The 25724-nt window shown below is 39.0% G+C and overlaps 1 protein-coding gene across 1 annotated transcript in view; it reads left to right on the top strand.

Annotated features, from left to right (window-relative positions):
* Positions 1–219: 219 nt before the first annotated feature.
* Positions 220–25724, top strand: part of ENTPD7 (ectonucleoside triphosphate diphosphohydrolase 7) — a 36329-nt gene continuing 10824 nt past the window's right edge. The window contains exons 1-7 of the mRNA XM_065894437.1: positions 220–233; positions 850–1032; positions 14169–14374; positions 14619–14769; positions 19195–19298; positions 21187–21243; positions 23626–23759. Coding sequence (XP_065750509.1) covers positions 220–233; positions 850–1032; positions 14169–14374; positions 14619–14769; positions 19195–19298; positions 21187–21243; positions 23626–23759 — 849 coding nt within the window. The remainder of the gene's footprint in view (positions 234–849; positions 1033–14168; positions 14375–14618; positions 14770–19194; positions 19299–21186; positions 21244–23625; positions 23760–25724) is intronic.

Here is a 25724-nt window from a genome sequence, read left to right as displayed (position 1 = left end):
AAAAAACCCAAAAAACAAAAACAAAACAAAAAAAATTTTTTTAATGAACTTTGAAAACAGACCGAGGTCCTTCTGAATTACTAGGGAAAGTGAACTTGACAGTTGAGTATGCTTATCCATACATTATAACACTCTGAAGCTTTCAGAAAAGATTAATGTGGATCTGTGGAGCAACAGGTACCAAATGAGACAGTTGTCAAATAGAGTAAGTGGAGAAAGATGCAGAACAGTAGGTATGGTGTAAAACCAAAGGAATGGAGACACACACACAGACACACACACAGATATATTACCTATATGGTATGTATTTATGCTTGTGTATACAAGAATATCCCTGGGTAACAGTGGTTGCCTCTGAGAGGGAAATGATGGGGTTAAGGCACAAGACTCACTTTCCACTATATATCCTTTAAACTGTTTGATTTTTTTTTTATTGTGTGCGTATGTTACGTATTAAAATATTTTTAAAAATCAGTTGAATAAATTTTCTGACTATCCAGTTTTTTTGACAGCATTCTTGATGGGAATATTACAAGTGCTCTGATTCTTCAGCGTTATGAGATTGCACAGGGAGACTGGTGATCTTTTCATTAACATGAAGTTGGTTCTTTGAACTGCAATCCCAAAGTGCACTCTGAAAAAAGAGCAGAGAAGCCTTTTTTTATTTATATAGTAGAAGCTCCATGAACTATATATGTCCTTTTCTAAAATTCGAGACTAAATGAACATTTAGACTTCTGGGGGCATAAATTTTTTGCCTTTATCAGGAAGCGCTTTAATTCAGCTTAAAAACCATTTTTTAGCACTGGATTGTAGAGACTTTTCTTACTAATGTTTGTCTCATTTCAGGATCAGTTTTTCCTACCTCTGCCCAGCCTCTTGGTACTTCACTGTGCCCACAGTGAGCCCATTTCCCCGGCAGCGGGTGGCATTCCTAGGACTCTTCTTCATATCCTGTCTCCTTTTGCTTATGTTAATCATGGACTTTAGACATTGGGGTGCTTCATTACCACGAGACAGGCAATATGAAAGGTGAGTCAGCTTTACATCACTTCGATTGGCTTTGGTGTTGAAGTCATAAATATTTTGATAAGCTGTTTAACACACTACCACCTTTGACTCTTTTGGGGAATACCGCACTTTTATTAGTAAAACTGCATGCCACTTATTACATAAAGAAGATCTTAAGCCCCATTTAGGCAATGTTCAGTTTTGATTCAGGAATGCTGTTGCTGCATTTTAACCATGAAAGACATCTTTCTGTTTTTTTGTCTTGGTGGGCTGACTTACTGGGTGCATAAATGTTTAGGATTGTTATGTACTCTTGATGAATTGACCCTTTTATCATTATTAAATGACTCTTTATCTTTGACTATATTCTTTGCTCTGAAATCTACTAGTCTGGTATTAATATATCAATAGCAACTTCAGCTTTCTTGTGTCAGTTTTAGCATGATAGATGTTTTTCCATTCTTTTAGTTTTAGCCTATTTGTGTCTTTATGTTTAAAGTGAGCTTCTTGTAGGCAGAGTTTAGTTGAGTCTTTCTTTCTACCCAATCTGGCAATGTCTGCCTTTTATTTGGGCCCTTCAGGCTATTTACATTTATCAATTGTTTAGATTTTAATCTGTCTTGCTATTTGTTTTCTGCTTGTCACATCTGTTCTTTGTTTGTCTTTCCTCTTTTTTTCCCTTCTTTTGAATTGAGTACATTTTTTATGATTCCATTTTAGCCCCTTTCTTGGCTTATTAGATATAACTCTGTTTTTATTTTTTCAGTGGTTGCTTTAGGGTTTAGAGTATACATCTTTAACTTATTACTTCAAGTAATATTATACCTCTTCACACACAGTGTAAGAACCTAACAACAGTGTACTTTCATTCCTCTCTTTCCCCTTGGCCTTGGTGCTATTGTTGTCATATCTTTTACTTCTACATATGTTATAAGCTCCACCATGTGTTATTATTTTTGCTTTAAGCATTCAGTTATTTTTTAAAGAGGTTTTTAAAAATAAGAAAAAAAGACTTGTATATTTACCATTTCTGGGCTTCTTCATTCCTTTGTGTAGATTTCATATTTCCATCTGGTATCATTTTCCTTTTGCCTAAAGGTCTTCCTTTAACATTTCTAGTAGTGTGAGTTTGTGGTTGGTGAATTCTTTAAACTTTTATGTGACTGGAAAAGTCTTTATTTTGTTTTCCCTTTAAAAGAAATGTTCACTGAGTATGGAACTCTAGGTTGATCGTTTTCGTCTTTCATTACTTTATAGATGATGCTTCACTGTCTCCTGGCTTGTCTTAGGAGAAGTCTGCTGTCATTTTTATCTTTGTTCTCTCTGTACATAATATGTCTTCCTCTGGCTGCTTTTAAGGTTTTCTCTTTATCACTGGTTTTAAACAATTCGATTATGATGTGCCTTGGTGTAGTTTTCTTCATGATTCTTTTTTCTTTTTTTAAAGATTTTTTAAAAAATAATTTTTATTTTTTAAAATTTATTTATTTTATTTTATTTTTGGTTGTGTTGGGTCTTCGTTGCTGCGCACAGGCTTTTCTCTGGTTGTGGCGAGTGGGGGCTACTCTTCATTGGGGTGCACAGGCTTCTCATTGCAGTGGCTTGTCTTGTTGTGGAACATGGGCTCTAGGCACGTGGGCTTCAGTAGTTGTGGCATGTGGGCTCAGTAGTTGTGGCTCACGGGCTCCAGAGTGCAGGTTCAGTAGTTGTGACACACAGACTTAGTTGCTCCATGGCATGTGGAGTCTTCCTGGACCAGTGCTCAAACCCATGTCCCCTACACTGGCAGGCAGATTCTTAACCACTGCGCCACCAGGGAAGCCCTAAAGATTTTTTTGATGTGAACCATTTTTAAAGTCTTTATTGAATTTGTTACAATATCGTTTCTGTTTTATATTTTGGTTTTTTGGCCCTGAGGCATGTGGGACCTTAGCTCCCAGACCAGGGATCGAACCCACACCCCCTGCATTGGAAGGCAAAGTCTTAATCACTGGACCACCAGGGAATTCCCTCTTCATGATTCTTATGTTTGTGATTTGTTGATTCTTGGATCTATGGATTGTAATTTTTCATCAAATTTGGAAAAATTTTAACCATTATTTCTTCAAATATTTTTCTATCCTCTCCCACTTTTCCTTTGGTGTCTCCAGTGACATACTGAGCCGTGTGACGTTTTCTTACAGCCCACTGATGCTCTATTCATTTCTTTTTTTTTTCAGTCTTTTTTCTCTCTGTTTTTTCTGGATATTTTATTAATATATTGCCGTGCCTTCCGGTTCATTAGTATTTTCTTCTGTAGAGTCTACTCTCCTGTTAGTTCAGTGTGAACTGAATACCTTTTTTCACAGAAAATATATTTGAATTATTTGATATAGTTTTAATGCCTTGCCAGTTGCATAGAAGTTGCTATTTTTTAAAGGTTAGTTTCTGATTAGGCTACAGAATGAAATGATGACATGTGTTTATCATCTTCAACATAATTTTCTCTTTATTGCTTCCCAGAAAGTATCAGTTAGGAGGCTTTGGGCTGCAAGTAACAGTCAGACCAACTTAAATAATAACAAAGTTTATTGGCTCACATAACAAGAAGTCCAGGGATAGAGGGACCACAAGTTCAACATTGGCTGTCAGGATGGGAGTCTCTGTCTCAGTTGCCCATTTTGTCAGCTTACTAAATGGTTGCATAATAGCAGCCAGGACTACCTGCATCCTCACTCATGTCCTGCAGGAGAGAAATGGGTCTTGCATGCTTTCTTATAAGAGTGAAGACCCTTCCTGGAAACCTCTAGCAACCCTTTCCTTAAATCTTTTTGGTCAGAATTGGGACACATACCTCCTCCCCTTAATATTTCTGGGTTGTTCTGTCCCCAGAATTTCTCATTTCCTATTCACTTTGGTCATTCATTCATTCAACAAACATTTATTTAGCAGCTACTATGTGCTGGGTGATAGGAACTAGGGCATGGAGACTTGGTACTTTTTCTCAAGAAGTTTATATTTTCAAACTTTTCTCATCTAGCAGCACTATTCCTTTGTATTTTTCTTTCTTCCTTTTCGAAGAGGGAACACTTATTTAGATAGATGACTAGAGTTGTCAACAGTTGGTCTTAAGAAGCCTGTAGCTTTGGAAAACTGAGCCCATAATTTGAGTTTTTTAAATGCTTATTGAGATTTTCTTGACATACCTGAGCACAGTTTCTCACTGGAACATAGCATGGTCTAATTATGGAATTCTATGTAGGATAATATGGCTAGAGTAAAGACTGCTAGGCAGTGAGTGGTGATCTATATAGCTGGAGAGGTAGATCAGGCTGGGCCTATTAAGCCATTTTAGGGGGTTTAGACTTAAGGGCAGAGGGAAGACTTTGAAAGGCTTTGAAGAGTGATATGATCAGAAATGCTTTTTACAGAAAGGTCATTTTGATGGCATGGTGGAGAATGAATTGGAATCCTCCAGTAGAGAGATGATGGTGGCCTAGACTTGGGTGGCAGCAATGATGATGAAGAGAAGTAAATGCATCTGAGGGATACTGGGAGGTAGAGTGATCTGATACTTCTTATCTACCACTAAACGCAGGTGGCCAGATTCAATAAATACTTATGCTGAATTAATTGAAACAAGTTAGCCACAGAGCTAAGGAACACACAGACTGTGCCTGTGTAATGAGCTTAACAAAATCCTCACACCCTGTAATGCTCTGGCTGAGCAGCCAGCAGCCATATAGCCTAGAGCTCCTTGTTCTTTAATGAAGTGTTATGTGCATATGGCCACAAATTACTATGTGTCCTTAAACTTCAGTCATGGCTGCCTACATGAGTCATTTAGGAAGCAAACATCTGTTGAGAGCTTGCTGTGTGTGTGACTGTGCTAGGCGCTAGGGTACGAAGATGAATAAAACGTGGCCCCTGAACTCATGCAGTTAATAATCTAGGTAGAGAGGCAGATGTGAAGGAATAATTGTTTCCTGATGAGATAGTAGTTTAAGTATAACTATGTAGAATCAGGAATAAAGAATCAGGAACTGTACATAGTCAAGAATGAGGAATAAAGTTAAGAATCAGAACTTAATAAGAAGAGGCTCATGAGTAACCAATTTTGATATCACTGCGTTCATGTACTAAGAGCTTATGTACTATACTGATAAGAAAGGCTCTCACATAGAGGCTGTTTACTTTTGTTTTACATACTGTTTTTTTTTTGTTTTTTTCAACTTTTTATTTTATATTGTAGTCTGTTAACAATGTTGTGTTAATTTCAGGTGTACAGCAAAGCGATTCAGTTATTCATATACATATATCTATTCTTTTTCAAATTCTTGCCCCATTTAGGTTGTTACATAATATTGAGGAGAGTTTCTTGTGCTGTATAGTAGGTCCTTGTTGGTTATCCATTTTATTTTATTTATTTATTTTATTTGTTTATTTTTGGCTGCGTTGGGTCTTTGTTGCCGCACGTGGACTTTCTCTAGTTGCAGGGAGCGGGGGCTACTCTTTGTTGTGGTGCGCAGGCTTCTCATTGCGGTGGCTTCTCTTGTTGTAGAGCACGGGCTCTAGGGTGCGCAGGCTTCAGTAGTTGTGACACACGGCCTCAGTGGTTGTGGCTCACAGGCTCTAGAGCGCAGGCTCAGTAGTTGTGGCGCATGGGCTTAGTCGCTCCGCGGCATGTGGGATTCTCCCAGACCAGGGCTCGAACCCATGTCCCCCGCATTGGCAGGCGGATTCTTAACCACTATGCCACCAGGGAAGTCCCTATCCATTTTAAATATAGTACTGTGTACTTGTGCATACTGTTGTAATTAGCTCGGTTCTCTCTGGTCTCAGGACACAGCAAATAATAGCAAGTTAGAATGGTGGTAGTGGGAGGGGTGTGATGGTCATTAGATGCGGGCACACTGATGACAGTAATTAATAACGTACTGACATCTTGACAGTGAGGCAAGAGAGAGGAAATTTATTAAAAGTAGACTCGGGGGCTTCCCTGGTGGCACAGTGGTTAAGAATCTGCCTGCCAATGCAGGGGACCTGGGTTCGAGCCCTGGTCTGGGAAGATCCCACATGCCGCAGAGCAACTAAGCCCATGCACCACAACTACTGAGCCTGAGCTCTAGAGCCTGCAAGCCACAACTACTAAGCCTGCGTGCCACAACTACTGAAGCCCGCACATCTAGAGCCAGTGCTCCGCAACAAGACAAGCCACCACAGTGAGAAGCCTGTGCACCTCAACGAAGAGTAGGCCTTGCTCGCCGCAACTAGAGAAAGCCCCTGCTCAGCAGCGAAGACCCAACACAGCCAAAAAAAAAAAAGTAGACTCAGTAACTCAGAATTTCTACAGACCATTTCTATAGTGCTAAACAGTTCTACACATTTTGTTTAAACTATTTTATTATACAGTCTAATTATTTGTGTTAACGATGACCTTAAGTCAGTGGTTTTCACTTTATGTATCCGAATTACTTGGGGACCTTTAAAAAATGCAAATAACTGGACTTTTTCTCAAGGTGATTCTAATATGCAGCCTAAGTTGGGAACCATTGCTCTACAGTTTAGTTATATTTATCTGGGAACGAAGTATTGTGGTATAGGGGAAAGAGATTGATTTTAGAGCCAATCAGCCCATCATTCTCTAGTTGGGTTATCTCAGACAGGTGCTCTATTCTGGGATCTCATTTCTTTAAGTATAAAGTGGAGGTAAAATGCCTGCCTTGTCTTGTCATTTGGATTAAAAAAGAAAAACACCTAGCACTGCCTGGTACATCACAGATATTAGTCTTATTAGTATTATTTGGAATAATCTTGATTTTTCTGTTCTCTAATTCTGTTTTGTGCCCTGCAAATATGCAGTGAAGATAAGGGGAAGCATTATCTCCATTTAAATTTTTTCCTTCCAGAATTTCTTTTCTGTGGCAGCTGTTACTACTTAGGCACTGGTAAGCACTAGCTGATGATAAAATGATTAAACAAATAATTAGGAATTGATGAAAACACCTAACACTCAAGTTCAACAGCTTATTAAAAATTAGGACAAGTGCTTGTGGTTGTGATTTTTATATTACATACATTGAATATAGTCATATTTTTTCCAACTTAAATTGTTCTTAATTCACATGATGAAATTATATCAATATTTTATATAGAAAAAATGTTTTTTTTTTTTTTTTTTTTTGCGGTATGCGGGCCTCTCACTGTTGCGGAGCACAGGCTCCGGACGCGCAGGCTCAGCCGCTCCGCGGTATGTGGGATCTTCCCAGACCGGGGCACGAACCCGTGTCCCCAGCATCGGCAGGCAGACTCTCAACCACTGTGCCACCAGGGAAGCCCAGAAAAAATGTTTTAATTTGAATTTTTTCAGCCATTGGTAGAACCTAGCATATCACTTCTTTTTTTTAATTTTTAAATTTTATTTTATTTATTTTTTTATACAGCAGGTTCTTATTAGTTATCTATTTTATACATATTAGTATATATATAGCATATCACTTCTGAGGTGATATGGCCCAGGATTTTAGAAGCCTGCATGGGGGTTTTCCCTCAGTAGTTTCAAAACTGAAGAGCTGTTGTTTTACAAACATATGCCCACATGGCTTCTGGAAGGAGAAAGCAGAAGGTTTGCATCAGAACTAGAATTTAGGAAAAGGTAAATTTACAGATTGATGGGTGTCAGTAAGGATAGAATCCAGAATTTTTTTTTTAATTTATATTTCTAAAACAAACTTTATTTTTTAGAGCAGTTTTAGGTTCACAGCTAAATTGAGCAGAAGGACAGAGAGGTTTCCCATATACCTCTTGCCTTCTCCCCACAACACGCACAGCAAAGCTGTTTTTAAGAATAATTTTTGTTAGATGTGTTTTAATCAACTATTTGTCTAGCATGTGGCATATAAGATGGGCTCCAACAACTTCATCGTACTTAATTCATATTTTACACCCATTTATTCATTCATCTATTCACTTACTCAACAAACACTGTCTACACTGTGGTATCCAATAGGGTAGCCACTACCCACAGAGGCTATTTAAATATAAATTAATTTAAATTAAATAAAATAAAAATTCAGTTCCTTATTTGTACTAGTCACATTTCGAATGTTCACTGGCCACATGTGGCTAGTAGCTATCCTATCAGACAGTGCAGAAAGGGAATATTTCCATCATATCAGAAAGTTCTGCTGCAAAGTGCTAGTCCTGGATACTGGGTAAATTGTTAAAATTTATTAATAATTTTTAGTATAAGGGGTGCTTTTAGCATGTATTCATACATGTTGTGCAAGACAAACAGTGAACCGTTCTTAAGTGTTCTGTATATTCAGTACATTTCTTTTTCACCTTAATGTTTAATATTGTTCACTTTTTGGTAACCCCACTACTGTCTTTATTAGTGGGGAAATATTTGTCTGGTTGACTTATTGTCCTGAAGAATGTAGCTATTGAAAGGTGGTGCCTCACGTTCCTTTGCCATCTGGGAATAACTGAATGAGCGCTACTGTGTCAGCAATCAGCTCAATACTGACCTTCCTTAGGAGTTTTAATTCTGTTTAAAGCAAGTGAAAAAGAGCCATTACTTATGGTTAGAATAAAAATGATAAACAGATATACAGGTGAAGTTAAGGGAAAAATTCAGAGATTTTGCTGGTGAAATTGAAGGCATTTATTTGCATTTATTCATTTATTCATTTACTTGTCCTTAATGGTGTTTATAATGTTTATAAGCAGAGCTTTAAATTATAAATGTTCCTGACTGATCTGATTAATCTTGTTAGGAGATAAGTAGTAACCTTACAAGATCCTTTTCTGGGTATGTATTGCTATCATCAGTCATGCACAGCTACTTTGGCTATAATGTCATTATATTTGGTTTTGAGCCTTGAACAGAGTTGGGATATGATGACATTCATCAAAGAGGTGGTAGCTCCATGCTGATGGGGGACCACTTTAATGGACTTCTGGCATATTACTGAGTTTTTTTTGAACTCTAGAAGCAGTAATTAGTGTTGATTTTGTAAGCTAGGTAATGGTTTGGTTAGTTATAGCTCTAATGCTGTTAATGTCTTGAGGATAATGGCAACGAAAAGCAATCTCTTCCGTTTCTACCTTGGGTGATGTATATGTGGGTATCTTTCTTTTCATTGACTCAGCAGTGACCAGAGGGAAATCATGTTTCTCAAATAGAGAGGATATATGTGTGTGAGGCGGGGGTAAGTGCATGTGATGGTGAATCAGATCTCTCCTGGGACGGTGGATGTGAGGGATCCAAAGCTTTTGGAACTTTTCTATTGGGCTTTAGGTCTTCTTTAGGGGTTGACTTAGTGCAGTATCAGCAAAGCAGAAGGACCCAGCAATGCAAGTAATTAACCATGATGGCTAAGGCTGGGACTGCAAATCAGAAATGAAAATATCCGAGAAAGGACCAGTGATCCATCCGCATTAGGAGCCTAGACAGAGGAAGACCTTTAGGTGGTTGAAAAGTGTTAAGAAGCCTGATTAGGTGATAAGAGATCAGAATTCCAGAACTTTCTGCGGCCTGAAGCAACTGATCAAGGATTCAAGTGGGAAATGTAACATAAATGTCATCTGGTCCTATCTTTCTCCCTTGTATTCTAGTGTCAGCTGACTTTTTTCTGCCAATACACACATGGCGACTTCTGAGAGAAGAGAAAGCAAAGTTGAGTTGTACCCAAATGAGAGCTGTAAAGTTGCTTATCTTGACAGGAACCAAAGAGGATGACAGGATGCTTTGGAAAGCCATTGAAATTTTCTAAGGAGAACAACTGATTTTGAATATAGCTATACAAAGACACAGATGAATTATTAACAAACTAGCGGCTTCATATTGTGAGCTCTAGGCCCAAGCCAATCAGGATTGATTGATATGTATCAGAGAAATGTGAGGAACATTGTGTCTGTATTGAGGTATGCAGATAAGGTAATAGCTCTTGAGAAGCTGAGAGTCTAAATGGAGAGGTGGAGCAAACAAATATGAAAGAACTCTTAGGGCTCATACTGAAATGTAAGCAAACTGCTTAAAGAGAATGACACTCCACATGTTAGAACAGAAGGGGGAGGCCTTTTTTAGATCATTACAAGAATCAACTTGTTGAGGGGAGGCTTCTTGAGAACCGGCAAGCCATATCAAAGAAGGGAAAGGGGGAGGAATAGGTAGAGAAGCCAAACGGGTGTTAGAAAAAAGGTCACGTTAGAGTAGTGGTTCTCAAAGTGCTTACTGACGCTTGGGAGTCTCTGAGACCCTTTCAGGGAGTGTGTGAGGCCAAAGCTATTTTGATGATAATACTAAGATGTTGTTTGCCCTTTTAAAAAATTGTGTTTAAAAACGCATAACACAATTTACCCATCTTAACCATTTTTAAGTGTATAGTTCAGTACCGTTAAGTATATTCACATGGCTATGAAGCCAATCTCCAGAACTTTTTCATCTTGCAAATCTGAAACTCTATACCCATTAGACAACAACCCCTAATTTTTCCCTATCCCCAGCCCCTGGTAACCACTATTCCATTTTCTGTTTCTATGAATTTGCTTACTTTACAAACTTCATATACAAATACTAGAATTATCTAGTATTTGTCTTTTGTGACTGGCTTATTTCACTTAGCATAATGTCCTCAAGGTTCACCCATGTTGTAGCGTATGGCAGGATTTCCTTCTTTTTTTTTTAAGGCTGAATCATATTCCATTGTATGTATATACCACATTTTGTTTATCCATTCATCTGTCATGGACATCCGAGTTCCTTCTACCTTTTGGCTATGGTGATACTATTTGCCTTTTTCACTGAGTTGACATTTACACTGATGATGCAAAAGCGATGGTGGGTAAAACTGCTGGTGCCTTAGCACAAATCAAGATAGAGCACCAAATTATACTAGTAGTTACGGCAGTCTTCATTGTCACACAATTGCAGTGGGAAGAAAAGTCTAATTCCACTTAAGAATACCTTTTTAATATTCTGTGTGACAAAATGGGAAATAGGAATTAAGCACTTCTGTTGCATACTCAGGTTGTCTCAAGGAAAAGCACTTAGTGTGAATTGTGAGCTGAACACAGTCATGGAATACTAGTTTTCACTTGAAAGAGTAACTGTCAGAAAAACTGTAGATTTCAGATGTGGGTATTTCATAGACATTTTCTTGAAAATGAATGAAGTAAAAACCTGTCACTTTAAGGAAAATAACTGTCAGTATTTATTGCCAGTGATAAAATTTGAGCTTTTAAGTGAAAATTAGAAGTTTGGGAAGTTTGTATCTGCCACTGTGAGTTTGATAGCTTCCCAATACTTAAAAGACTTTTTTGATAAAATTGGTAGTGATATTCATTAATGTGTGTGGTTTTTTGGTAGAATGAAATGTGTCAACATTAAGAAGATTTGCATAGCTCAGCGAACCAGTATTTTCCAGTATACGATGTGACAACATTACGCATGGGTAAAAGCAATTTAAAGTGAAAGACCAGTGCATTTTAATGTAACAGTATGAAAAGTTCTTAGAGTTTAGATTCCACATTGCAACCAACCTTTAAGAAACTCCACTTGTCAAGTTTCAGTGTAGTACCAATGATCTAAAAAGTACTCTTCCCTTTTCCAACAACATACCTGGGTGAAGCTTGATTTTCTTCATATACTTCAATCAAAACAACTTATCGTAACAGATTGAATACAGAAGCAAATATGAGAATCTAGTTACCTTCTATTAATCCAGACACAAAAGAGATTTGCAGAACTCTAAAACAATGCCACTCTTCTAACTTTTTTGTTTTAGAAAATAGTTGTTTTTCATAAAATATGTTAATATGTAATGAGTTTGCTATTGTGTCTAAATAAATAAATAAGTATTTTTAAATGTTCTGTTTTATTTTCTAACATGGTAAATATAGATAGATGTACCACAAAAGCTCTTTGGGGTCCAGTAATTTTTTTAAGGCTATAAGGGGTCCTGAGCCCCAAAATTTTGAGAACCAATGTACTGGAAAAAGTTATTCATTAAGCAGGAGGGGACAGGATCCAGAATCTTGTCAAAGAGAAGTAGAAGGGGTGGTTTTCAGAGAAGGAAAGCAGATAAAGATCTGTGAAGTAGAAAGATTGCTGATGAGAAATGAAAAGTCACTTCGGGCTGGAGATGGATTATCTTGCCTATTTCTTTTCTATCTGTGGCACACAGATGTCTGCCCAGCTTTCCTGTGATAGAAGTGAGCTGTTATGAGTTGACTGGTGGATTGTGAGCCCATTTCAGCCCAATCATTTGATTAGAATGGGAAAGTCTGTGGTGGAATGGAATCTTTAGGACTGTAACCTTTCTAGTGTGTAACAGACTTTTACCATCTGCTTCACTTCCTGCAACTCACTCTCATATCAGATCCAGAAAAAAGTTCTACCTGACCCTATCCTAAGCAATAATTTACAGCATTGTATTGAAGCTCAAATATATGTTCTCCTCTTTTTAAAATAATGCATTGTGTGTTATAGAATAGGAAAGGTACTCAGCTTTACTTTTTTGATTTCAGAACTGTTTCTACACAGTCTTCTTTTCATCAAGTTTGCTTTTCTGTCCAAAGTAAGGAACTCTGTAGTCTGTGTAGCAATGTGAAATCACCAGTAAACACAGGCTAGATTGTTCTGAGAGGTATGACACATGGCTTACTTTTCTGGATTTACTGTGAAGGGAATGTTACCTGCAATGCAAGACCCCTCACTTGCATGGGCCCCTTTTGTATTTGTAATGTTGAATATTTTGTGTAAAAGAACCTTCCTCTCCCATTATATTAGTTTCAGGCTTCACAAAAGCTAGTTCTAAAGGGTTCTATGTAAGGGTCTTGGGGATCTGGGCATTACCTCTAAAGACAATGTTGGATGATAGGGCAGAAGGGAGTTTAGGTGTATTACTTGAAAAAATTCACAACATTACTTTCAGAATATTCGTTCAATTATTAGCTCAACCTATGGTAATATTTATTCAAATTTAAAAGAATCTAGAAGGCAAAATTTTAGTCTGCCTACCATGCATTATATATTAGCATCAAGAAAGAGCTCTCCGGGCTTCCCTGGTGGCGCAGTGGTTGGGAGTCCGCCTGCCAATGCAGGGGACACGGGTTCGTGCCCCGGTCCGGGAAGATCCCACATGACGCGGAGCGGCTGGGCCCATGAGCCATGGCCGCTGAGCCTGCGCGTCCGGAGCTCCGCAACGGGAGAGGCCACAACAGTGAGAGACCCGCGTACCGCAAAAAAAAAAAAAAAAAAAAAAAGAAAAAGAAAAAGAAAGAAAGAGCTCTCCTTTTTTGAGTAATAAGCTAAAAGCCATTCTCATTCTCACCGGGCTCCTCTTCAGGTGAAGCCTTTGAAGAGGAGTCATCAGTGACGTTTGTACTTTTCAGACCCGTACGCTCTGAGGAAACTTTAATATTATTTAAAGCCTCATCACTCAGAAGAAGGGTTTTATCAGCTTTTAGCCTTCTTTTCTTTCTGGATATTTCAGCCCTTTTCTCCAGAGAGTCTTCTGCTATTTGTTCTCCCAATAGTTATGTAACAAGCACAGCACTGTGCTAACTGCTCAACATACATTTTTGCCTCTCTGAGAGTAGAGACTCCTAACTACCCTCATTTCACAGATGAGGGAACAGCTTGAGAGAAGTAATTTCCTGAAGGTCACAAAACATAGAAAGTGCTAGAGCTGAGACTCAAACCTTGGGATTTTGGTGGTAACATCTTTACTTGTTCCGTCTTCCTGCTGTCAGCCAGATATCATTCCGCCATATTCTTCATGTTTATATACAGAAAGGATAGATAAATAGAGAAGAAATTATTAGAATTACTTTAGTTATCTAGTGTGCATAGCAAACCACCCTCAAATTTAGTGGCTCAGTATTTACTCAGGCCTAGAAGCCCTTTAATGCTTAGTAAAAGATTTGCTACCCTGGCCAGTTTCAGAACTAACCCCAAACTTAGGGGAGTCTTTTGGTTACCTAATTTCAGTATAAACCAGCTGTTGCCTCATATACATCAGTAAATATGGTCAATATTGTTTCATTCCTTTGTTAGGATGTGTAGTCCCGTGTGCCTGGCACATGTAGGCACTTAATGAAGACTCACGAACAGATGAATTAACTGGTGGTGCTATTTGCTTAACACTAGTTTCTCTTTTTGCCCGGCTTAGGTATTTGGCTCGAGTAGGAGATCTTGAAGCTACTGACACTGAAGACCCAAATCTAAATTATGGACTTGTTGTGGACTGTGGCAGCAGTGGCTCTCGGATTTTTGTTTATTTCTGGCCAAGACATAATGGGAATCCTCATGACTTGTTGGACATCAAACAGATGAGAGACCGTAACAGCCAACCAGTGGTTAAAAAAATCAAGCCAGGTACTAAATGGAATATATTTCATTGTCAGTCTCTTTTATCTGCTACAGAAATGAGAGGACAGAAGAGAAGAGGGGGAAAGAAAGCTACCCTTTTCTTCCGGAGGTTCTGGATAATGGGAGGGATTCATTGCTACCCTTCTCTTATGAAAGAAATGTTTAGGACCTTAAACAGAACCTTATGGGGTATCAGTCTTCTGAGTCTATGTGATCTGCTCTTTAAAGAAAGTATTTTATCTTACTTAAGGAATCTCTGCAATGGCAGACACTCCAGAACATGCCAGCGATTACCTTCGTCCTCTGCTGAGCTTTGCTGCTGCTCATGTGCCTGTGAGGAAGCACAGGGAGACCCCCCTTTACATCCTATGCACAGCAGGCATGAGGCTTCTCTCCGAGAGGTGAGATGCAGGAGAGTGGGTGGCCCAAGAGTTGAAAGTGCAGTTTCATACATTATTCTCTGTGGTTCCCTGGTCTGAAGGCAGGATGTGGGTAACAGCACACAGAGTTGCCAGGTGGCACTAAAAGACTTCTTGCTCAAAATAGAGCAGAGCCACTCCTACACCCCGTTATTTCACAGTCAGTTGATCACACCTTCATGTCGTTTGCTTCTTTGGGATCAATATCTATTTGGGATGGTTGTAATGATTCTTAGTTTTGATTGAGGGTTGGGAGCAGTGGTGATGTAATAAATTTGGATCATGAGGCCCCTAGAAGGGGAGCATAATTTCAGAAGGGTAGTAGGAGGGTCACCTGAGGGGCTGGGTACCTGGGGTCTAGTAGGAGGGCTCTGGTACGAATGGGGTTTTCTCTATAACTTTGCCTGGCTCCCTGATGATAGTTGGTGCTACTTGCAAAGCTTAGTCTCCATTGCTTTAGACCACTTTTTTCAACCCCTGCTGGTTAAGTCTTTTCCACTTGACCTTGGCAGTTTAGCCTGGCTTTTTGCCACCTGATCCTTCTTCCTTCACTGAAAGAGGAGGAAGACGAAGAGGCAGCAGCTATGCTTAGGTCAGACCCCTCCTTGTTTGTGATTTCTCCCTTTTGACACCTCCCTGACCCCTCCATACTTATTATGGTCTTGAGGTAGGAATGAGCTCCCTTAACTTGAGCACCCATCCTTCTGCAATGTTCACAGTCTCATAGTCATAGGGTATTTTTTATTAGCTTAAATGTTTTTCCTTGATAAATAGCAGTTCCCTTTTCCACAAAGTTTCATTTCATGTACTTGGCCAACAGCAAGGAAAACCTCTGCCATGTGTGTAGGGCTCCATTCTGCTTGTGCCAGACATGTATGTCAACACTTCTTCCAGTTGACTACTTTCCTTCTGCTCAGACACAGAGTTACTGGTTTACTGTTGAGAAGCAGATTATTTTATGTAGCCATTTGTCAATCTGAAAGGCCTTCTAGCTCCTTGTTTTCCCATACATCTTGATCTTTAAATTTTTTTTTTTTGGTTTGTTTTTACTTATTTTTAAAACTAAAGTTTAAAATGTTATTGCTAGAACCTTACATCATTAAAGGAAATCTTAAAATCAAAACAAAGAAGTTATAATTCTACTGCCCTATCAAAACTGTTTCATTTTGTCCTATTCCTTTCTCTCTGTATATATCTATGTGTAACTTCTACAAAATTGTAATCATACTACACGTGAAATTTAGAATTTTTGTTTTTGACATAAGTAATACATCATTCAAACTTTTAGAAACCATGTGAAGAGTATGGATGACATAGGTGGTGCCACATCACAGGGCTGTGAGTGGACTAAGGTCTCAAAAACAAGGAAGGAGGGTGGAGGGCCAGAGAAAAAGCTGACTCGGAGGTCAAAAAGGCAGAGCCAACCAGCAGGGTGATGAAATGGCCACATTTTGTGTGTCTGGAGCAAAGGAGAGGATTGCCTCATCTCCTGGCACTGCCCAGCCTTTCCTCTGTTTGTCAAAGAAGTTTCTATTTAAACAAAATCAACTATGTAGCTCCACCCCATTTGTCTAAGATGTTCCCTGTCATCGTGGAAGCTCTGAATATTAGTATTTATTTTATCTTAAGAATTTTTAAAGAACTTGCCTTTAACTTTTTTTTTTTTTTTTTTTTGCGGTATGCGGGCCTCTTACTGCTGTGGCCTCTCCCATTGCGGAGTACAGGCTCCGGACGCGCAGGCTCAGCGGCCATGGCTCACGGGCCCAGCCGCTCTGCAGCATGTGGGATCTTCCCGGACCGGGGCACAAACCCGTGTCCCCTGTATCGGCAGGCGGACTCTCAACCACTGCGCCACCAGGGAAGCCCTAACTTGTTTTTTGATCAGCTCTTTTAATAATGCCTAGATCTACCCTGGGCTTATGAAATCATTGCTACTTCTAAGGTAGCTATAGTTGTTGACGTAAGTGTAACAATCACTGCAAGACCCTGTTTTGTATAATTAATGCTTTGTTAATTTATTAGCATTTGTGAGCAATATTCAAAATGGGTTTGAATCCCCTGGACTGTATTTTGGATTTATTAGCACTAGGTTTTATTTTTTTGCCGAAGGCCTAGACTAACAGAATTTGTTCCACTGCCTTTTTAGTTTGTGATGGAAATACCTTTAAAGAATTACAAAGTGATAATTTAAGAAAAAAAACTTTATTATGGGAAATTTCAAATGCATATAGAAGTAGAGAGAATGATGTAATGAATCCGCATTTACTTGCCACCCAGCTTCAACAATTGTCAATGTTTTGCCATAAAATGTTTTTTTTAATAAAGAAACAATATTGAATTTTAGAAAATGAAAGTTCTGTCCTATCCTGTGTAATACATGAAGAGTGTTTTGTTTATTAACATAAATTGGGATCATATTATATGTACTGTTTTGTAACCTGTTGGAACTCAAAATATATTGGGCATCTTTTCATGTCAATACATATAGATATAAATTGACCTCATTTCTTTTAATATCTGTGTACTATTACATTGCGTGACTATCCCATAAATTATTTAGCCAGTCACTACTGATATACGTGCATTTAGGTTATTTCCAGTTTTTCATTGTTATAAATAATGCTGTAGTATTTTTTCTCTCTGTATTCTTGGGGTTTTTTTTTTTGCGGTACGCGGGGCCCTCACTGCTGTGGCCTCTCCCGTTGTGGAGCGCAGGCTCAGCGGCCATGGCTCACGGGTCCAGCCGCTCCGCGGCATGTGGGATCCTCCCGGACCGGGGCACGAACCCGCGTCCCCTGCATCGGCAGGCGGACCCCCAACCACTGCGCCACCAGGGAAGCCCTCTCTCTGTATTCTTATCTGATGATTTCATTGCAATAAATGTCTTAAAATGTAGTTGCTGGGTCAAAGGTTAAGCACATTAAAAACTTTGATACCTAGTCCCAGATTGCCCTTTAGAAAGGTTGTACCAGTAATTTATATTCCAAACAGCAGTGTGTGTTGGTACCCATTCTTCCATGTCATCACCAAAACCAGCAAGCCCTCTTCTTTGGGTAGTTTAGAACCATATCCAATAAGGAGGGCAAAATAGCACCTCTAGTTCCCCATATGAAATTGTTATCATAAAAATTTCTTGTGTATAACAATGACGTTATATATTGGAAGATTATTACTTTAAATGTAATTTTCACTTTCAAGTGCTAATAACATTCTTCACCAAGTCATGCTGGCAACCAGGATAGCCAGCAGAATATTTTTGTAATGAGTAATTTTAAAAATCCAAGATAATTGCTCTTATTTTTAACGAGCATTGTCTCTAGATTTATATGATTAGTTCTAGCTTTGTTTCTTTGCTTGTTTTTATCTGATAATACTAATAACATAAAACTTTAGAGGACAAAACAGCGCTGTAGATACTAAGCTTCAAGCGTCATCCCCAAATTATGACCTTTGGATTTTGATCCTGGTCTTGGTTTTCCAAATGATAAAGATTTTTATAAAGAAAAAAAATCAACCTTGAAATATGGAAAAGGAGGTTTAAAAGTTCATTGTTAATGTAAAAGATCATGTAAAAATTTGTGGGCCAAACAGTGCTTCTTATGTGGTGATGTGAGACACTTTTTCTGTATTGTGTGAGATCTAAGGATGAGATTGTGTTCCTCAATTTAACAGCTTCCTTTCATAGTGGTTAGGAATAACGTAATTACATCTGTTTTATAGATTATGAAACTGTGTTTCAGTTTCCTGTAGCTTATCCATACTTAGCCTGTGAGAGGCATAGAACCATAGTCTCATCTTTTAATACTATTTGAATTGTAACATTGTATAAAGGATAAGTATTACTGTTACCATATTGCCTTTTAAGAAGGAGGCTATACTTTTTTTTAAAATAGATCTTTATTGGAGTATAATTGCTTCACAATACTGTGTTAGTTTCTGTTATACAACAAAGTGAATCAGCCATATGCATACATATATCCCCATATCTCCTCCCTCTTGCATCTGCCTCCCACCCTCCCTATCCCACCCCTCTCAGTCATCGCAAAGCACTGAGCTGATCTCCCTGTGCTATGCTGCTGCTTCCCACTAGCTAAATATTTTACATTCGGTAGTGTATATATGTCGATGCTACTCTCACTTTGCCCCAAGCTTCCCCCCACCCTGCCCGCCCCGTGTCCACAAGTCCATTCGCTATGTCTATGTCTTTATTCCTGCCCTGAGGAGGCTATACTTTTCAGTAATTTTAAACCTTTGAAATCTCGAAGGGGGTACCAAACAGAAGCAGGGATCAAGTGTCTTGGGTAGGTGAACAGTGAGGTCTAACAAGGCTAAGTAGAAGGTCAAGTTGAGGTTGTTTGTGAGAAGAGAGTTTAACCATTAACTCAGGTTTTTTGTTCTTTATTGCAGGAAGCAGTTGGCTATCTTGGCTGATCTAGTGAAAGATTTACCTCTGGAGTTTGACTTCCTCTTTTCTCAGTCTCAGGCAGAAGTGATCTCTGGGAAGCAGGAAGGTATTGGGCCTTGAGGAGTAAAAGCTTGCACTTGGGGTTTGTAGTTTTGGGGTGGAGTTGAATGCATGTTCTCATGTAGCCCAAATGTGGCCTGTATGATGAATTATGTTTCAATTTCTTGAAAAACAGAAAATCTTTTGTCTTCTAGTTGCAGTTCACATAAAGGAAAAGGTTCACCTTTTTCAATCTCAGTATTGCCTTTTTCAGTCCTAAAATTCCCGTTTGGTTTTACTCCATTTCTTTGCTGAGACTTTCTATCTTTCCATTCATTGGAAGACTGCTCTTATTTCCTGGCTGTATAGCTGCTTTATTTGATAATTCCAACACCTGTGTCATCTCAGGGTTGGCATCTTTTCCCTTGAGATTGGAAAGGTTGAGATTTTCCTAGTTCTTTGTATGACAAGTCTTTTTTTTTTTTTTTTTTCTTTGCGGTACACGGGCCTCTCACTGTTGTGGCCTCTCTCGTTGCGGAGCACAGGCTCCGGACGCGCAGGCTCAGCGGCCATGGCTCACAGGCCCAGCCACTCCGCGGCATGTGGGATCTTCCCGGACCGGGGCACGAACCCGTGTCCCCTGTATCGGCAGGCGGACTCTCAACCACTGCACCACCAGGGAAGCCCTGACAAGTCATTTTATATTGTATCCTGGATATTTTGAATATTACATTGTTAGACCCTGGGTCTTGTTTCAATCATAAAGAGAATGTTAATTTTTGTCTTAGCAGACTGGTTAGGTTCAAGCCTTAAGTTCTGACCTGGCTTCTGTGGGCTGTGATTCTGCTGATTCATTTTTCAAAGCTTTGGCATGGCTATTTGGATTTGTCCCATGTGTGTGCCAGCCAGTGGCCCGTCTGAACCTGGGCACAGCCCCATACAAATGTGTTGACTAGCCAGTATGTCAGTTCTCAAAAGCTTTGATATGTTGTTTAGAGTCAGATCATGCATGTGAGTCCAGGAGTTCCTACACCAGTTTATTCCCCACTCTCCACAGTCTCCCCAATACTTTCTGGTTCCCTGAGGTTCACTTTCATGGTCCTTAGGTCAGAAAGCCAGGGATTTAATTTGCCCACTCTGCCATGCATTTCCCATGACTGCATCTATATCCAAGGCTAAGTGGTAGAGGACGAAGGGAGAAAAAAAAAGCAATAGGGATTTGCCCCAGCTCTTGAGGCTGTAGCTGCTCTGGTCAGAAAGAAGGATTCACATCTCTCACATGCCTGGTTTAGGCATCTACCCAGTCTCTACTTCTGCTGTTGCAAGATGGCCTGGGGTAGGAGAGAACAGAATTTTTTAAAAAGCAAGGAATTTCTTGCCACTCTTTCTGAACCTTTGGAGTCCCCTTTTCTGATCCTTGGACCACAAAGCAAGGTCTTGAAGTTCTTTCTGTCCACATCTGGTGTGTACTTTTGTATTTCAAGCTGATTTTGAGTCCAGGCCAGGTAGTATCTGAGGGGGAAAAATGGGAAACTCACTGTGGTTTTGGTGGTACTTTAAAGTCTGATCTCTGTCCCAGTGTGCCCACTATCATTTACTTTCAGAGTTCTCAGAAAGCTGCTCCAAATATTCTATCCAGAGTTTATACTTGTAGTCAGTAGGGAGACAGGGTGAGTGTGCTTGCCCAGAACTAGAACTCCAAGATTTTTATCTTTTTACATTTATTTTTATACATTAATTCCTATTCATTGTAAGAAATTTAGAAAATGCAAATAATTTTAAAAGGGAAAAACATCACAAGATAAAAGATTTTAAATTCATACACTGAGAGTGTGGAATAAAATACTGTTATCACTTTTTTTCCAAGAAAAGGAGGAAAAGAGCAGCCCTGGGAGAGGTATATACATGCTATAGCAGTAGAGAATTAAGCAAGGGCTTTTATATTTCTTACTTAGGGGTTTATGCATGGATTGGAATCAACTTTGTTTTGGGAAGATTCGACCATGAGGATGGTGAGTAGTATTGTCTTCTTATGACAGTTCTAAGGGCTGAAGGTTTATGTCATAACCTATCAGTAGCATGTAAGTGCTAATTTTGAGTTTTCTTTCTTTTTTCAAAACTTAAGATGCTTCATTTCCCAGTCGTAATTTGCTTTCTTTTATTTCTTTTTAACTTTTTAATATGGAAAGTTTCAGGCGTTCACAAAAGTAGAGTAATTAATAAAATGAACCTCCATGAACCCATTACCTAGTTTCAGCAGTTATTAACAATTTGCCATTGTTTTGTTCCCACACTCCTTCCATACAACACAGGTTTTTTTCCCTACTGGATTTTTTAAAAAATATCTTTATTGGAGTATAATTGCTTTACAATGTTGTGTTATTTTCTGCTGTAACCCTACTGGATTTTTAAAAGCAAACACCACACATAATCACCTTGTCTTCATGTACTTCAGTAATACCTCTAATAGATAAGGAGTTTCAGAACAAACCAACAAAAATATCCACAGTTCCATTTTTATTTGATTTTTTTCTTTTTTTTTTTAAATTGTTTTGCTGTACCATGCCATGCAGCTTGTGGGATCTTAGTTCCCCAACCAGGGATTGAACCTGGGCCCTCAGCAGTGAAAGCGTGGAGTCTTAACCACTGGACAGACGGGAATTCCCCCTCAGTTCCATTTTTAAACTTAACAAACTTAACAATTCCTAATATCATGTATTGATAACAACCATCTCATGCCTAGGTAGAGAGTTCCCCGATTGTATCAAGAATATTTATTTGTAGTTGTCTTGTTCAGATCAGAATCTGAACATAGATCACAGATTACATTTGATTGATAGGTCTCTTTTAATCTGTAACAGTTAACCTTCCCCCCAAACTCTTTTTTCCAAATCATTCAACAAACAACAACAACAACAAAAACCCAACAACCAAAAAACAACCAAAACTGGGTCACTTGATGGAATGAATTTGCCACATTCTGGCTTTGGTTGACTGAATCTTTGTGGGATCTTTAACATGTTTTTCCTCCCCTCCCCCGCTTTTGTTCTGTAAACTGGAGGTTAGGTATAGAAGCTTGATTAGACTCAGATTCAGTTCTTTTGGCAAGAATAAATCATAGGTGGTGCTGTTCCCTGCTGTATCACATCAGGAGTTTTGCAATATCTGGTTGTCTTACTTTTAGTCATGTTAAGACTGAACAGGTGTTCAGGATTCAGGTATTGTCAGTCTGATCTGATCTGTTATAAAAATTTTCTATCCACTTTTCACCTAATGGTTATAGCAGCCAATTGTGATCATTACTTAGATTTGTTTTCTCATTAGAGGTTGCAGAATGGTGATTTTGCTAATTCTGTCATTCTTTCTGCATTTAACAGTTAGGATTTTTATATAATGAAATTTTCTTCATTAGCCATTTGGTTATCCTGAAATATAGTTCCTACGGGCAAAACAGAATGAACCTTTGATTCTTTGCTTTTATTTATCAAGTTTTTGAATAATGAGCTGGTGTCCTAGCAACTTCCGAAGGTAACCAGTGAATTTTTTTTTTCAGTATCCTTATGAACTTGAGGATTTTAATTTATCTGATGCATTGCAGTCCATCACATCATTATTCTTTTTGGTGCTCAAATTTTACCATCATTGGCCGGTAGGAGCACATTTAAGTTGGCTCTTGTACCCTTTTAACATGATCCCGGTAGTCTTTTCTGTTTCCCTGGCATATTGGCATACGATGGTATTCTATGCTCATCTTGTATTTTTTCTACTCTTAGACCCTAGCATCAGCCATTTTATTTTAAGGAGCCCTTGTTTCTTTTAGTGGAAAATGATGTTTAGAGATTGTGGTCTAGACAACAGCGGTGCTCATTGCTCCTGGATTATCATCGCTTCTAGGCCTTTTCAGTGGACAGAGCTAGGAAATTGTATTTTTTTTAAAAGAAAAATAAATCATGATCTCATAGTGATAGTTCTGCTTCATATTTAAGATTATAAGATTATTGTTTAATTTCTTTGATTTTATATTAAAATCAAATCCTTTTTCTCTTATGCTGAATATTTGTTCCTAAAGCTATTTACATAAACATTTATTTAACTTTATTTCATAATATATGTTTAATTGTTTAAAAATAATAATGTATTACCAATAAAACTACTAGAATGCAGTTTATTTGTTTCTTTTGTCATTAAGATATATTCTACAAGAGATACATAGTCAAAATACCATGTTTTAAGTCACTTAAAGTAATTCTTTGTATAATATATAGTTGGTACAGTTAGATTAATTTATCTCAGTTTGCTTTCAATTTTTTAAGGGATTTCTGGGGTTTTTTTCCCTTTAAACTTAATTTTGGCTTTTAATTACTAGACCCCTTCTGTTCTCTTATTTATTTCAGAATCAGATGCCGAGGCTCCCCAGGAATTGGCAACAGGACGCAGAAGGACAGTAGGGATACTGGATATGGGAGGAGCCTCTCTCCAAATTGCTTATGAAGTTCCTACCTCAACTTCTGTCCTTTCTCCACAACAGGTATTTTACCTTTTGGGGGAATTCAGTGGCTAGGAATGCCAGTCTTTGAGAAGGAAGGGCACGATGTTTGGACTTAGACCAAATGGCCTGGGTCCAAATGTTGGTTCAGACCATTGCTAGCTTGTGTTATCTTGGGTTGGCTACCTCTCTGAGCCTCAGTTTCCTCGTGTGTAAAAAGAGAATAATAATAGTATCTACTTCATAAAGTTGTGAGGATGAAGTAATACCACGTGTATAAAGCACTTAGCAAGCTGCCCAGCACGTAATAACGTTTAATACATTTTAGCAATTATAACTATACTACTTATCTGGAAGAGTTGCCTGAGGATTAAGCATGATAATATAAATCCTGGAGTACAGTATTTATTACATACGTGTTAATTAAACGTTATTCCCTTTCCTTTACTGATGATTCCATCCTTGTGCTTCTGTTATTCCTTACCTGACTAGAATGTAAAAATGTATTTTGAGGGAGAAGTTTCATCATACAGAGGAAAAAGAAATAAAACATTTTTTAGCACCTAGTATGTGCAAGAAATAAGACATGTTACACTGCCCCCAAAAGCTTATAATCTATCAGTGGAGACAGCCTGTGATAACAGGCAGACCATGACAGTGTTGTAATTTGATCTAAACCAGGGTTTCTCATCATTGGCACTATTGGCATTTGGGGCTGAATAAGTCTTTGTTGTGGAGGGCTGTTCTGTGCGTTATATGATGTTTAGCAGCATCCCTGGCGTCTCTCAGGTGCAGCAACGCCCGTACTTCCCCCAAACTCCCAGTTTTGACAATTAAAAGTGTCTTCAGACATTGCCAGATGCCCCTGGGGGTGCAAAATCACCTCTGGTTGAGAACCTTGGGTCTAAACAGAGAGCCACAGCAATGTGGGAACTGGCAGGGTCAACCCCATTTGCAAAGGCTTGAATAGGAGCCTTCCATGCTGCCTTTGTGGAAAGTAAGGTATTTACCTGGGCCTTGGATGATAGCAGGCTTTTGCATAGTGGAGGTTGAGGGAAGGCCATCTGCATGGAGGTGACAGTATGCACAAAGGCACAGAAAACAGCAAAGAGCCCAGAATGTCCAGGTGATGATGAATAGCCTGTTGCAGTATGGGATTTTCAAGTGTGGTAATAGGGAAGGCTGGGAAGATAAGATGAAGTTAGATCATAAGGAGTCTTGGGTGCCATGCTAGGGGATTTGGCTTTTTTATGTGTAGACAGTGGGGAACCAGCAAAGGTTTTTGAGTAGGGCAGTCATATGGGCCTAAGTTTCATCATCTGTGAAATAATTAAACTCTGAAGGTCCCCAGCTCTGAATTTTGTGACTATATGTTAATTGTGTGACTGAGTTCCAATCTATTTTATTTTCTTTTTCTTTTTTTTTTTTAAAGTGAAAGCTTTGCTTATCTGCGGGTGCCTGACTTACATCCTCCCCTATGTGACAGAGGATGTCACAAGCCTGCATCTGACATTAATTAATTAATTTATTTTTGCTGTGTTGGGTCTTTGTTTCTGTGCAAGGGCTTTCTCTAGTTGTGGCAAGCGGGGGCCACTCTTCATCGCGGTGCAAGGGCCTCTCACTATTGCGGCCTCTCTTGTTGCGGAGCACGGGCTCCAGACGCGCAGGCTCAGTAGTTGTGGCTCACAGGCCTAGGTGCTCCGCGGCATGTGGGATCCTCCCAGACCAGGGCTCGAACCCGTGTCCCCTGCATTAGCAGGCAGATTCTCAACCATTGCACCACCAGGGAAGCCCCCCAATCTATTTTTTAAGAAAATGATTTTGGTGTCAGGAGAAAAAACTGTAGGTTGGGGAACCTTGGGTGAGAAGTGCTAAAGAGCTAAACTAGACAGTGTAAGTGGAAATGGAAGGGAGGGGACAGATTTCAAGGGATATTTTGGAGTAAAAAAACAGTGTAACGTGGTGATGTGGGTAGGGCAGGAAGGGATGGCCAGATGCTAAGGGTCC

The sequence above is a fragment of the Phocoena phocoena genome, chromosome 16, assembly GCF_963924675.1.
Source record: "Phocoena phocoena chromosome 16, mPhoPho1.1, whole genome shotgun sequence".
Classification (NCBI taxonomy): domain Eukaryota; kingdom Metazoa; phylum Chordata; class Mammalia; order Artiodactyla; family Phocoenidae; genus Phocoena; species Phocoena phocoena.
Note: the sequence above shows the minus strand (reverse complement) of the source record. Positions and strands in the feature narration are given on the sequence as shown.